This window comes from Apiospora phragmitis, assembly GCF_038363925.1.
Source record: "Apiospora phragmitis strain CBS 135458 chromosome Unknown utg000006l:1.0-5683423.0:1.0-5690449.0, whole genome shotgun sequence".
NCBI classification, from domain to species: domain Eukaryota; kingdom Fungi; phylum Ascomycota; class Sordariomycetes; order Amphisphaeriales; family Apiosporaceae; genus Apiospora; species Apiospora phragmitis.
Genome location: NW_027117404.1, coordinates 539,187 through 553,643, shown reverse-complemented (window position 1 = coordinate 553,643; position 14,457 = coordinate 539,187). Strand labels below are relative to the sequence as shown.

Here is a 14,457-nt window from a genome sequence, read left to right as displayed (position 1 = left end):
GGCCCTGACTTGCTTGCGTATTGGATAAAGACCCCTACGCTTTCGTCGCACCCATGATAGAACTGGCCAGTATGATTCACAATTCTCGAATACTATTTTTTCTCCGAGATGGCCTTGCGCCAAGCCTTAATTCCAGGGACATCCCCAGGCCTCCCAGACTGTCAGGCGACTTTACCACGCTAAATTCTGACTTGCATGCTCAAGACGGATCCTCTCGTGTGGTAAAGCGCAACCAATAAGACGGAAGGTAGCATGCCCTTTCGCAATTCTCGAGTTTCTACTCACGACCTTGCTACGCATTGCTAAGCCGTAATTTTAGTGCTGACTCTATCACGGCGAGGAGCCCTGCTCTTGTCTCAACGATGACCAATAAGACCGATGGCAGCATACCTTCTCGCGCAATTCTCGAATTTCTTTGTCGACGTTAACTCTCCCACCAAGTGTGACCAATGTAATGGCTGATAACGCCAATGCCTTTTCGCAGTTTCCGTAGTTCTGTACGTACACATATTACCAGGTCCTGTCCGCTTCGCTGAGCCGTGACCTCAGGGCCGACTCCAGAGTTGAAGACGTCGCTTGGCAGCGTGGGACTTGGCGTGATGCCAAGTCCACACCTGCCCCCGTGTACGGCCAATAAAACGAATAAAGGGAGCTTGCCTCTTCGCAATTTTTGATTACTCTCATCGCCCCTCAATAGATAGCTGATGCCGTAATTTGAGTGCTGAGCGCGCCGGAGAGGCCTGAGCTTGGGAGGTGTGCCATGGATTTGTTAGTGCTTGGGCTCGAGGGCCTTGGTACCCATGGAGACGTCAACGATTTAGCACGCCAATCTGGCTTCCCGTGCAGTACCCGTGCATATCCCGTGAGCCCGTCCGGGCGGGAACACCAGGTTCAAGGATGCGCGACCAATAAGCCTAAGGGTAGCATGCCTCTTCGCAATTTTCGAGTTCTTCAATGACAAGGTACCGGTACTTGCCTCCGCTGAGCCGTAATTTCTAGGCTGATTAATAAGACTAAAAGCAGCATGTCTCTCCTCTGAGTTCTCAATCCATATAGGGTTGGCCGCTAGGTCGTAGTTTTAGTACTCACTCCTAGACCCTATGAATGACCAATGAGACTGAGGGCAGCATACTCTTTCGTGGTTCTCAACTTCCAGTAAACGAGGGAAGGGTTGCTCTAACACCACCTGCTGAGCTATAGTTTTAGGCCTGACTCCAAGCCTCGCATGGTAGGGCAACTCGAAGCGCTGACATCAGGCATGCCACACTTAAAAGCTTGTGTACTTAAGATGCGCCCCTTGTCCCCGCGTACGGCCAATAAGACCAAAGGCAACTTGCCACTTCGCAATTCTCGAGTTCTAGTTGTCAGGCAGCTAAGCCATAATTTATCCCCTTAATTGCGAAATACCGCATATTCTGATTGATCCAAAGACCGGTCCCACTCTTTGTGCGGTATTTCGAGGCATCGCACGACCAATAGGGCCAGAGGCAACATTCCTCCTCGCAATTCTCGAGCTTCCTGAAAGCCCTCAGCCTCAACTTCAAAGCCGTGATTTTCAAGGCAGTGCAGCTTGGCGGTTCCTCCTTTCCCGGGCGACTTGCTACGCTAAGCATACCTAATCAAAGTGGGATCCTGCGATCGACTACATGTATAACCAATACGACCGAAAGCACCACCTCTTACCGTTTCTTAAATTCTTAGTCGTAGAAGGTAAAGGGAAAGACTCATGGATTTGTCTGGACCGTAGTCATTTCCTAGTATGACCCCTCTGTTCTGTCATGTCAGTGTCAGGCGTCGCACGGCAGCGCAGACGGCTCATCATGCTCAAAGGTCTGTGGCAGACGGAGGCGCTAGAATTGAAATGGACTGAATGGCGAACCATGTAGTCAACCCTCAAAACGGCTGTCTGCACTTCACCCCACAAACCCAGCGATAACCTACGGCAATCAACTCAAGAAGTAGCCTGAGAGGACCTACCCCATATTCGTCACTGCTCCTGTGTTCAAATTCCACCAATGAACCCGGAGGTAACGTGCTTTTCCGCAGAATATCGAATTTTCATCGCGTGATGGCGCAGCAGCTTCTAAGCCGTAAATTTCGAGGCACTGCTTTGCCCACGTCGCCCTCTTCGCTCTCAGGTAAGGCTTTAACCAATCAGACCGGACACAGCATGCCTCTTTGCAACCCTCGAGTTTTTGGAGGCCTTAAGTGGTGGGCGCAGCACAGGTTCTGAGCCGTGATTTTTGAGGCGCTGCTTTTTCCACTTGGGGTTTGAGGTAGAAACCGATCAACCAGACCGAAGGCAATACGCCTTCTCACAATTCACGGGCTTTTTACCCCTTTGTTACAAGGTTATCAACAATCACATTCTCGGTGCTGGAATGCCCAAGGCACTGTTTTGTCACTTGACTCTAGAGTAGAAGTCATCGAAAAGGAGGATGGCACGCGATTAATGGATATATTTCCGCCGCTGCCTCGAGGTTAGTATCCGACCAATACTTCCGATTTTAATACTGGACCAATAGCTCCCACGGTTTCCAAGCCGAAGCACTGCTTTGTACATTTTGCTCGAGTTAATCGTGTGAACAATAAGACCAGGGGCAGCATATCTCTTCACATTTATTGAGTTTATTGTACGTGGTGAGAACAGGTCTTTGGGCCGTAAATTTAGAGGCACTGCTTTTCCATGTCGCCTACAAAGCACGAGTTTAACCAATGAAACCGCGGTCAGCGTAGCTCTTCACAGCTTTCGATTTCTGGGTTGGGTTGCGTTGTAGGCCTCTAGCTGTAATTTTGTAGACACTGCTTCTCACGAAGCATTTCGACCAATAAGACCGGAAGCAGCTTGCCTCTTCGCAATTCTCGACATTCATTTTTTGCATGTACGCCATATACCTAGCCGTAATTTTTGAGGCAATGTCTTTTCCGTTTCCTCTCGGGTAGAAGTCTGACGAATGAGACTGACAGTAATACTCCTCGTCGTAATTTTTCGACTTTTTGTCTTGGCAGCTTATGCACAGGCCGCACACCTTCTAAGCCGTTATTTCGGAGGCAGTGCTCTTCCCACTTCGGCTTAGCCGTAGGAGGCAACCAATGAGTCTCGAATGAGCTTGTCTTTTTTTCTTGTTGACGGACAGTTGAAGCTCACCGTTTCTGCACCATCCATGATAATGCTAAGCCGTTTTCCCTGGTCGCTTTTGAGGCACAAGTCCGATCAATGAAACTCAAGGCAGCATGCCTCTACGCAATTTTCTAGTTTATCGCTTGCTTCTTTCCACGAATACTAAGCCGTGATTTTCGAGGTCCAGGGTCTTGCCAGGCTTTGCCAGTCTTGCCACTCTGGGATTGGTATCTCAAACAATGATACTAGAGGCAGCTTGGTTTCTGGCGCTTCGGTGTCGGCATCAGCACCGCAGACAAAGGGCAAAGTGCATGGGGCTGCAGTATAAGCTGGTTCGTGCCGGGGACTGCTCCGATGGCTACATGCAGTAGAACTGCATAGTTACTGTAGCTGGCCAGCCGCTCTTTCCCCCAGTGATGTGTATCTTGTGCCCATTCACTGCTTTGGGGGAAGATATCCAAGGCAGTCAAATACGCCCTTGGAAACGATATTTACAGTCTATGAACAGTTGTGTATTGTATATTGATAGAACTACGAAATACGTCCTTGTATAGTATCACACAATTGTCAGAGAAGACGCTTTCACCGCTGGTGATGCTGCTGCTGGCAACATACCATAGTGCTCATGGGCGGTGAGTAGGGCTCCGTTCAGCTGAAGGCCAGCAGCCTGTATGACTGACTATAAACACGACACGGGAGAGCTTGCTCATCGGTGTGAATCCGCAGCCAATAGGAGTGACGACAATACGTTCTTTTGCAGTCCTCGAGCGTGGGAACCGGTGTGGCAATGTTTCTGTCTAAGCCGTAATCTCCCTTGTCTCCTGTGTCACGTGTGCTTAGTGCTGGCACTCACTGTTCCTGCCCATAGGGCCGAGGACAGGGTATTGGAACTTGCCTGTTAGTCCAAGCCCGTAGCGAAAGGAGTGACGATAGTGCGTGCTTTCGCAGTTCTTTGGCTTATACGGTACGGGGCGCTGACCGTCCGCTCTACGGGTCTAAGCCGTAATCTTCTCCTCCGCCGCTCAGTACTCCGTGTCTACACCTAGAACCTCTGGCAAGCTAGTGGCCCTGGCCTACGTACCACCCACCACGTACTCCATCCCAGCCAATAAGGCTGAACAAGCGCGAAAATAACCTGCGGGGAGGAACCACTTTTGGACGCAATCATGATCAATAAGACTGGCGACGGAGTGTGCCCTTCACACTTTGGGCGTTTTTGTCACCACTTGGGGGCCTGGGTGTTAAGTCCTAAGCCTCGATTTCCTTGTCTGCCGTTCCGTGCCCCACCCTCACACAAGGGCGGAGCAGCTTAGAACAAGGGCAAACCAATGAGAGTGATAACACTGCGTGCTTCCACATTCCTGGGAATTCTGAATACGAGGAAGTGCTTGTATTGGTCTAAGCCGTAATTTTCTTTCCCGCTGGTTGGGCTGCGCCCAGGAAAATTCCCAAAGTAGGTAGCCAATGAGACCCATGACAGTGTGCTTTCGCAATTCTTGAGTTTGTCGACTCGTAGAGAAACCTCATTACGGCCCAGCACACTCAAAGCAGAAGCGCCAGGCCATCTGTATTTCTCACCTAATGCGCTTAATGAGGTCAAAAGGTAGGACTAAAATAATACGCATGACAGAGTTGCTCGTGCTAAGAGACGAGCAGCTTTAAAACTCCTGGAAGACAAACAACTGCGATCTTATTGTTCGGGAAATGTGCTGAATTGGATGGCGATGGGACCAGAGGAGAGAAGTGTCTTGGTGGTGAGAATTGCAATGTTATGTGCCTAGTATTTCGTGAACGATTGACCGGCGTAGTCATAACCCTGCTTGTCAAACATCTTTAGATTTCTTAACACTGACCTACAGCTATATTAGTTGCTTCTGCCAATGCATTCTCGTTTACGGGATAATAGCCTTTAGAACTTCGAACATTGATTAAGCGGGTTTTAGGGATTCTAATGGATATTGTAATTCATTGTTTACTACAAAACAGGCTCTTGAGATACCTCGCTTGCGAAAGGGTATTACTATACTTGCTCTCCCAACTCTCGTTGCCGAGCCTGTATGCACGAACGCCCGACCCGGGATTCGTGATGCTTGCGCAAGGTATCCGCCCTGGCGAAGGATTTGCCGCAGCCCCAGGGCTCCCCGTTCCTCAAAGTGCCGCGGCAGACGAAGTTCCTGTCACCCGTGTGGCTGCTCACGTGACGCTTCAGGTCTCCCGGCCGCGCAAAGTCCTTCTGGCAAACCGAACAGACATGTTCACGATGCGGGCTATGCGTTAGGCGGTGCGACGTCAGGTTGTACCGCCTCTGGAACACCATGTCGCAGTCCTCGCACCGGAACTCCGTCTGCCGGGGCCGTTTCTGCCGCGGCCTGTACTGTGGTTCCGGCTCTGACTCGGGCTCTGATTCAGGCTGCTCCATCGTGGCTGTAGCGGCGGCAGCTGCGCCTCCTGTCGTCGCTTCTGGATTGACATAACCCTCTTGGGTTTGCCTGTTGTCGTCTGTAGCTGTCTGGTCATTCGTCAGGCTGCGCTCGACTTCTTCGGTGGTCGGGTATTCCTCGTCCCGAATCGTGCTTTCGAGATGGTGCTCCCGCATGTGCTTGTCACGCTGCACCTCAGACGAGAAGCCAAAGGTGTGGCCGAAGCATTTCTCGTGCGAGCAGTGGAAGGGTCGCTCGTGCTTGCTGATGTGGTCGTCTCGCTCGGCGGCCGAGGAGAAGCCGATGGTGAAGAACTGGCAGCTGAACCGAGGGCACTTGAATAGGTTGGTGCCGTACCTCTCCTTGATGATCTGTTGGTATGCCGGCTCCAGTTCGTCGGAAACGACTTTCTCCAGGACCTGCCGAACGTCGCGGACCATGGGGTCGAGATTCAGGGCCATCTCTCGCGGGCTCAGGTTGCCGAAGTGCTTGAGCTGTTTTCTGGTCGACGCTACGACCTTCTCCAGTCGTTCGTAGTAGGGCTGGGTCCGGAAGTGCTGGAGCTTGTCGCTGTGCCGTTTGGCTAGTGGGAGGGCGTTGGTAGGGCTGTTCCAATGTTGCTCGATGAAAACTCCCAGCGATTCGGCGAGCTGGCCCATCAGCTCGTCGTCTTCTTCGTCGGTCTTGAGGGTGGCCCCGGTTTCCAAGTGTCGAAGCCAGAATAGAACGGCATAGTCCATGAAGCCGTAGTTGCCGTTCAAGACCCCCTCCGCTGTGGGCGGGTCGATAAAGGCTGTGAGATTCAAGTAGTCGACGCAAAGGCTCGCCAGGTTTATCTCTTCCTTTGAGGGTACCACATACGCTTCTTCAAGCAGAAACCTATTATACGAATGTTAGTCAATTCCAAATTCTCTGTTTTGCTTCCCGATTGGAACTGGGGAACTCACAATTTGGCCGTCAAATGCACGAACTCAAGGCTACCGTCTGCGCGCGTTTCCACCAAGGACTCCAGCAAGTCCTTGGGGGATTTGATAAAACTCTGACGCTCAAAATCGACCCGCCGCGCTTCCAGGTTGATAGAGTTCATTCCCTGTATCTCGTGCCATTTGAGCGGCCTCTTCGCACACACGAGCCAACCCAAGAGCCGGAACGCGTCTTCCTTCGCTGCAGGCAAAGCCTGTTCGCTGATTCGGATCACAATACGGCGGTATCTACTCCGGGGGTCAGCTGAAGTAAGCTAAGACAAGTGTCCATCAAACTTACGCGTCGTTGATCTGCTGGGGGAAGACATTTGGCTTGAGCTCCTCCTCCATCCTGGCGATGGAGGTATGACAGCAGAGGTTCGTCCAGATCAATTTCGCCAGCAAGAAAAGTCCTTCATGTCCTCTGTTAGTCAAGCACACCAATGGAGTAATCAGCGAGGGGACAGGGGTTACACGCCTCCTACGTTGTTTGCAACAGTCTCGGCGATTGAATATACTTTTTCGCCCGGAAGAGACGGGTAATTGTCAAGGAGCTTGGCAGCTTCCACGCGGCAATACTCCTTGATGTCGTTTTGGCTGTCCTTCGTATCGATCTTGATGCGGTGGTCCAGCCTGTCAAAGTCCTTCCGGGCAGGCCCGTCATCTTGGCTGATGAAGAGACAACGCAGCCTTTCCGGTTCGTCATTCGGAAGATTCTCGACTAGCTCACAGAACCATTTTGTGATGTTTTGTCGTTCTTGACGCGGGCACTCGTCCAGACCATCGAGAATGATGTAAGCACTCTTGCAATTCCCAAACGCTAGGGTCAGCAGTTCTCTGACCGATTTCGGTGAAGAGAGTATAGTATCGACGCTGCGACAAGACTCCTGGTAGAAAGTAGGCAACAGCCCGTTGTCATGATGCAAGAGTTGCGCCAACAGACTTCGTCCAAGAGAGACGAAGTTGTCCCGTTCCGGGTTATCGTACTTGCAGTAGAAGTACAGCACTACCGGCGCCGGCTCGAGCTCTTTTGCTTTCTGCACCACCAGGGAAGCGAGCATCGTTTTGCCTGTCGTGATGTCAGCATATCTATCATCGGGCGGGATATCACAAGATTGAGTGATTACCTGCTCCAGGGATACCGTTGATCCATAGCAACGTAGGTATCGTAGGAAATTGCGGATCAAACCACTCTTTGAAAAGCGTGTTTTCGAGGAGCCATTGGCCTGTTCCGGGATAGTCTGCCCGAGCCTCGAGGAGTGCGGCCTGATCGATATCAACATTCGTTGGCCTGAGCCAATTGTGAACATCTCGAATCTGCCGCAAGGTCTGCTCGTCGAGCTGGCTCTTTTCGACCTGTAACGAGTACTGAATTCTCTCCCGAACTTCTTCGACTTAGACATCGGTCGCTTTGTTCTCAATCAAGTTGCGCCGTGTCGCGATGTTGCGGATGATGCCGGGGAAGCGAGACTTGCATGTTTTCCAGGATTCGCTGAACACGGTTTGCCACACTGCGTAATCGTGGTTAGATTAGAGACCAATCTCAAATAAGGAAGAGCGAGGCTAACGAGGTTGCTGGAAGTAACGTAAGATGATACGCTGAAACATGAGGACGTCCTCGTACAGGAGTGCTAAGACTTGGACCATGTGCGGCTCGGTGCGAAAAAGATCTTGGTACTGTAACAATCGCGGAAGCGCCTCTCCGATGCAAGCATAAGCGCTTAAGAGTTCGCGAAAGGCTTCACCATGTTCGCTTGTTGCCTGTGTAGTACTTGTCAGTACTGAGGCTGAGATGGTGCAGAACGCGAGCGTGCCATACCTGGAGCAAAAACTTGAGGGGTCCCCAGATAAATGCAACAATTTCCTTGTTGGGATAGAACGACGAAACCACCTTTCCATACTGCTCAATGGCTTCCAGGAATAACTGTAGCTGGTTGAAGTCCTGTAGTCGTCGCTGCGCATGCTGTCTGGTTTGCAAGGTCGCGATCCTTGTACGCAAATGCTCCAGTTCGGTGGCCCGAAAGTCCTCGACGTCTCTTCTTCGCAACCCCTCCTTGAACACCACGATCGACTTCTCGAACGACGACTGGTAGCAATTGCCGGCCATTGTTCAGTCTCCGGTTTTTTCTTACTTCTCTTCATGCCCTCAGACATTTGTGAAAAGAGACGCGCGACTCTGTCGCTGTATCAGGCTGAACGGCCGACCCTCTTTATCTATAGATGCTGACGATATGCATGTACGGGGATCTGCGAGCTGTCACCCCACCCACACGGGATTTGCTGACGCCCCGCATGATGCCCCTGGCGACGTGCAACTCGTCGCACGAGAGGCTGACTTAAGCAGCGGTGTATATCGAATGATGAGCTTTCAAATGAGGTCTCCAGATGAAGTAGTTCTTAGCTCTCTGTTAACCTAGCCTGCCGTAAAGGAAATTGGGGAGCACAATTGCGAGACTCCCCGGGTTTTCGGCGGGGGCTCACTAGGCTCATAAGTTCGTTGGCGCTACAAGTATACCGCAGCTTTGCGTAGCAAGTCAGCCCCACGGGGCTTACTTACACAGCCCCCATCTCCCATGGCAGACCCCAATCACGCTGCTAAACACTGCTAAACGCTTCTGGTAAGGTTGCAGTGAGGCTCAATCACCGCAACTTAACAAATTCATCGGTGACGGCCTATCAAACGCGATGGGTCACCTTTACACACATCACAACATCAAGGCACCGAGCGACATGCGTAAATCGAGAAAAGAGCGAGGCGACGAGACGAGATATTCCCAGCGACGAACTATAACAACCTTCCTGAACAACCTGAACCCCGATAACAGTAACGATGTGATCCTGATGCATAAGATACACGATTCCTTCGATAAAACACACTTTCAACGCCTTCTCGTCGAATGGATCGTCAACGAGTCTCTCCCCTTCCGCCTTGTTGACACGCCTGGATTTCGCGCCCTCTGCTCCTTCCTAAACCCTCAGATCGAGACCCAACAAGCGATACTCTCACGCAACAGTATCCGATCACGCATTGTTACCGAGTTCCATCGCCATCACCAACGCGTTATCGATGTATTGCAACGCGCTCCTGGTCAGATACACTTCGCGTTCGATGGGTGGAGGTCAGGGAGCAGGCATAACGTATATGGATTGACGTGTTTCTTTCGCGATGCCCTCACCAATTAACCTCGAAAGATCGTCCTCGGTATGCCGGAAGTGAGAGGCAGTCACGATAGAGGTATGATCGGCGCCGCGATGGTGAACTTAATCGACCAGTATAAGATCGGCCACAAGGTTGGATATTTCACCCTCGATAACGCCTCCAACATGGATACGGCGATGGACTTTATCGGTAACGCTTATAAGTTTAATGGGCGTCGCCGACGAGGTCGCTGTTTCGGCCACATTCTCAACCTAGCAGCAAAGGCTCTGCTCGATCCTTCCGCATCGGCAAGTGAGGGCATTCGCGAATTTGACGATAACGATACTCTCACCGACGCCGACTATGAGAGGTGGCGCCAGCAAGGGCCTGTTGGCAAGCTCCGTATTATTGTGATCGCGATCGATCAGAGCGACCGTATCAACGATCTGTTTCGATATGTTCAGGAGGCCGATTCTGATAGATCAAAGAGGCCCCTTAGGCTCGTCAAGGATAACCAAACGCGTTGGTTAGGAACGTATTATATGATCAAGCGAGCGATCCGACTACGTCAATACATCGAGATAACGCGTACCAAGTATAACAATGAATGGACTAAACAACACACATCGCCGGTTACAGGCACCCTTCGATTTCATGCATCGAAAAACATACCTATCTCCCTCCAACCTGCCAATCAATTGTCTGATCTTGATTGGGATGCTCTTACGAGAATCGCGTCGATTTTGAGCGATTTCGAGGATTGCCTTATCCAACTAGAGGGCGACGGTCAGATAAGGCGACGATCAGGTGGATTTGAAGGGTCTTACGGCAACATCTACCACTATCTCTCAGGTTTCGAATTTATACTACAGAAGCTGGAACAGTATAAAGCTGACTTGGTTAATTACCCTGAACCAGCTCAATACGGCATTAGAGTTAACGCCGCCTGGGGAAAGATTAACGGCTACTATGCTAACCTCCAGACAACACCGATATACTACGCCGCTCATATATTCCATCTATTACAACATTGGAAGTCTCTCGAATGCCTTTGGGCAACGAACGCCGATTGGGTACACGATGCGAAACAACTAGTTAAGGGTGTGTGGGATACCGAATATAACAACTTAGATGGGCCGAACCCCAGGCCGGCAACGCCAACAGTTACCCAACCGAATATATCTGTAAATAGCTTCACTTCCTTCCTGCAACAACAACGCAACCGAGCAAGCCGAGCACACGATGAGGAGCGCGATAACGAGTATGCTCGATGGTACGCACGCGGCGTTGAACCTGGATTAGGTTGTATATCCGATCCGATCCAATACTGGCATAACCAGCGCGAGCGATACCCTAAACTCTCGCGAATGGCTCTTGATTTTCTCACGATCCAGTCGATGTCAGCTGAATTTGAGAGATTGTTCTCATCGGCCGGCCGGTTACAGGATACCTCTCGCTTCAGGCTTGATATCAAGATCGTGGATATATCAATGACGTTGAGGTCTTGGTATAGAGCTGGAATTATCAACGATATTGATCCGATGTTCCTTTGTGTTACAGCAGAGCAGGATCGGCAGGATGTAACAGATCCCACGATGGATGAGGCTGGAAGGAAGGCTACTAGTTGGTTACGATCAGGCGATATGGAACAACACTATGTATAAGAGGCTCAAAACACTAAAAAAACATCACGAGATATTAATATACCAACCAACCAGAGCTCTTATAACCAACCAATTAACCAACCAACCAGCGCCGATTAGGTTATAAGGGCCAACCAACCAACCACCTAACGGTGGTTGGGTTGGTTGGTTGATTGACAACACTGGAAACACCTCACGAGTGCCTACCCGTCGGCTGTTCCAGTCGACGTTGTGGCGATCTCCCGTGGATTGCATTTCCGGGAGCCGCAGCCTGTGGAGAAGGAGACTTGGAGCTTTTACAATGTTCTTTGGGTCGAGTGGTAAGAAGGAATAGCATATCGAAAGGGCATTGGCAGAGTGAAGAGAAGTGCCTGGGAAATGTTGGAGAAGGAGAATGTATCGCTGGCCATGGGGTAGAAAAGGAGGCCAGGACCTATTGGCGCCCCACTACTACAACGATTATGGTTATCCCGAGACGTCCGGTGCATGCCCCTTCCAACGTTATTACCCCTTTTTTCGCTTCTACCAGGACAACCCCCCGGGCTGCACCAAGTGGCATCCAACCCGAAGATACCACCTCATTTTGTGAAATTCTTCCCTGCGTACTGATATCTTGACCCGAACTGGTTGCAGGGACTGCTACAGCGTCGGAGCAATAGCCGGAGCAACAACAGGCAGCTAGATAACTTAGCTTCAGTGGTGGGCTCTCCTAACACTTACCCTGATATTTTGCATTTTTGAGGCGTCTAGGTCGGGTTTCAAACAGCTCCCTGGCTATTAGTGCTAAACCATCACATGCACGCACTGATAGATTTGTGACTGGGAGCGGTTTCACGCATGCAAGTTTGGCGCGAGGCAGGATGTTTCGTTTCAAAACCTAAGAGGTGATGCTTGGAGGATCAAATTTATCGCTGTTATTTCACCCCCTTACTCGGTATGTGTCTATCAAGAGACGGTCCCTCTTTACATCAAATCGATTACCACCTTCAGCCCCGCCAGTTTTCAAACAAAGTTTGGACCGTACCCAGCCCCCTCGCCTCGCTGGGCATCAACTTGCATCACGTATCCGAATGGTGACCCAGTCAAGAAGTTGCCCTCCTGCGGCGGCAGCGGCATCTCCTTCAGGACGTTTTGGATGCGCTGCGCGCTGGCCAAAAACCGGTCTTGCACCTCGTCGTAATAGCGGGAGTCGAGGAGGCGGCCATCGCGCTTCCGGAAAGCGCCGTTGATCAGCGCGTGCGCGATATCGCCCACGCTCGCGTGCAGGATGACGGCTGCGACGGGGTCCGTCCACCCGAGCATGGCCGGCGACCGGCCCTCCCAGACCACGAGGTCGGCCATGGCCCCCAGGGCGATGACTCCCAAGTCCTTACAGCCGACGGCCAGCCCGCCGTTCCGGGTCGCGAGCAGGAAGGCCTGGTTGACGGAGAAGGGGTTCTGGGCGGGGATCTGCCAGCGGTCGAGTGTGTTCTGGTAGACGCGGTAGCGGGCCGACTGGAGCCAGAGGCGGGCCTGTGTCAGGATGTCGGTCGAGAAGGTCATGTGGGTGTCGACGCCGAGCGAGGCCTGGTCCAGGATCAGGTGGCTCGTCGGGTGCAGGTGGCCATAGTGCATCTCGCTCTCGGCCGTGATGGATATGTGTTTGTTAGTGGCGCGCAGCAGGCTGGCGCCCCGAACGTCCAGATGTGAGGCGTGGGAGATGATGGTCGGGGTGCTCGAGTTGAGGATGCCGGCCCGGTGGAGGTCTTGGGGGGTGTTTCCCACTATGCCAAGCTGGTCAGCACATTGAAGAGCCACAGATCCGGATGCCTGCGAAGACACTTACACAGCCAGGGTCCCTCCACATGATGAGTGGTTAGCAGCGATTCGCTCTCCCTGTGATGAAGGTTAGCCAACTCCAATTCTGAGGACTCTCAAATTAGACGCACTTTATCAGATCTATAACAGCCTGCGTGTTACCTCCCGTAGGATTGGAGGTCCATTCGTCGTAAGCGATGCAAAGTTGAGTCAAGTTGCTGGTCATGGCCGCGGCCAGCTCCTTCCACTGCCCAATCTGCTCCGGGACGCCAAACTCAGCCGACGAGTTCTGGAAGGTGTAGCCAAAGAAGACCCGGGCCCCGCTGTCAACAGAAGCGCGCAGTCCCGCGGCGGCGTGCTCGGGCGTCCAGGTGTGGTGGGCGTGATCGACGATGGTGGTCACGCCAGCGGCCACGGCCTCGTAGAGGCCGGCGAGCTGGCTAATGTAGAGGTCGTCCGGGGGTGAAGAGGGGCGCGGCGACGAGCGCGCTGAACCGCAGGGCGTAGTCAGCCAGCGTCGTGATGGAGCCCATGGTCTTAAAGACGGTCTGCCACCCGTGGCGGTGGGTGTCGATGAAGCCCGGGGTGATGATCTTGTCGGTGCAGTCGACGAACTCGACGCCGGCGGGCGTGTCGAGCGGCGAGGCCACGTCCGAAACGCCAGTGATTCGGTCTCCCTCGATGAGGACGGACCCGCCCCTGATCACTCGCAGCTGCTCGGACTCCTGGTCGAATGCGATCATGGTCCCGCCACTTAGCAGTTTTGCCCCCGCAGCAATGGCTACATGGAATAGCACCAGCATGGCCGGCGTTACAGCGCTGCGAAACATCATCTTTATCGACTGGCAATTGAAGTTAAAATATAAAAAATAAAGTACTTTGATAAGTTGATGATCGACCAACTTATGAAGCGTCGGGTCCAAGTTATAAAAAATAAATAAAAAAGGATGGGGTATCATTTTTGTTGTGCGCCGATGGTTCACTGTGGAAAGGGGGCGGTACCGCATCAACCGCATACAACATCGTGTAGGTTGCCCAATTTGATCTAATGCCGACTTGGCAACCAACCATTAGGGGGCTCGGGCAATGGTTACCCTGGCCTGCAGTTTGTTTGTCATCCCTTGCTCCGTCATCCCTTCCCGATGCTGCCGACGCATCATCGTTGATTGCCCAACACTGACAGCGAGCCAGTTTGTTGGGCGAACATGGTATTCAATTTTTGCAGCCACATAACCCCTTCCATCAAGCCATTTCTGCCATAAGTAGGCCGCCGCATAGCCACCCACCGCGATGATGAAGCACTTAGCGTCTGCCCGTAGTGAGTATCTGTGGGCAGGCCAGAAGGCCGATCTGCACCGCGAGGTAGACCCACAGA

At 52.1% G+C, this 14,457-nt stretch overlaps 3 protein-coding genes across 3 annotated transcripts; 1 reads left to right on the top strand and 2 right to left on the bottom strand.

Annotated features, from left to right (window-relative positions):
- Positions 1-5,141: 5,141 nt before the first annotated feature.
- PG994_005454 (uncharacterized protein) lies at positions 5,142-8,610 on the bottom strand (the record flags this gene model as incomplete). Its single annotated transcript, XM_066856863.1, has 8 exons — positions 5,142-6,420; positions 6,489-6,752; positions 6,805-6,927; positions 6,978-7,572; positions 7,631-7,859; positions 7,905-8,014; positions 8,072-8,264; positions 8,323-8,610. 8 exons carry the CDS (start codon positions 8,608-8,610, stop codon positions 5,142-5,144), a joined length of 3,081 nt encoding a protein of 1,026 aa, XP_066716132.1.
- Positions 8,611-9,188: 578 nt separating this feature from the next.
- PG994_005453 (restless-like transposase) lies at positions 9,189-11,306 on the top strand (the record flags this gene model as incomplete). The annotated part of the gene is made up of 3 exons (XM_066856862.1): positions 9,189-9,572; positions 9,777-10,903; positions 11,156-11,306. 3 exons carry the CDS (start codon positions 9,189-9,191, stop codon positions 11,304-11,306), a joined length of 1,662 nt encoding a protein of 553 aa, XP_066716131.1.
- A 981-nt stretch (positions 11,307-12,287) lies between these two features.
- PG994_005452 (amidohydrolase family protein) lies at positions 12,288-13,915 on the bottom strand (the record flags this gene model as incomplete). Its single annotated transcript, XM_066856861.1, has 4 exons — positions 12,288-13,048; positions 13,111-13,160; positions 13,214-13,518; positions 13,565-13,915. The coding sequence occupies 4 exons, from the start codon at positions 13,913-13,915 to the stop codon at positions 12,288-12,290; spliced, it is 1,467 nt and encodes a 488-aa protein (XP_066716130.1).
- Between the last annotated feature and the right edge of the window lie 542 nt (positions 13,916-14,457).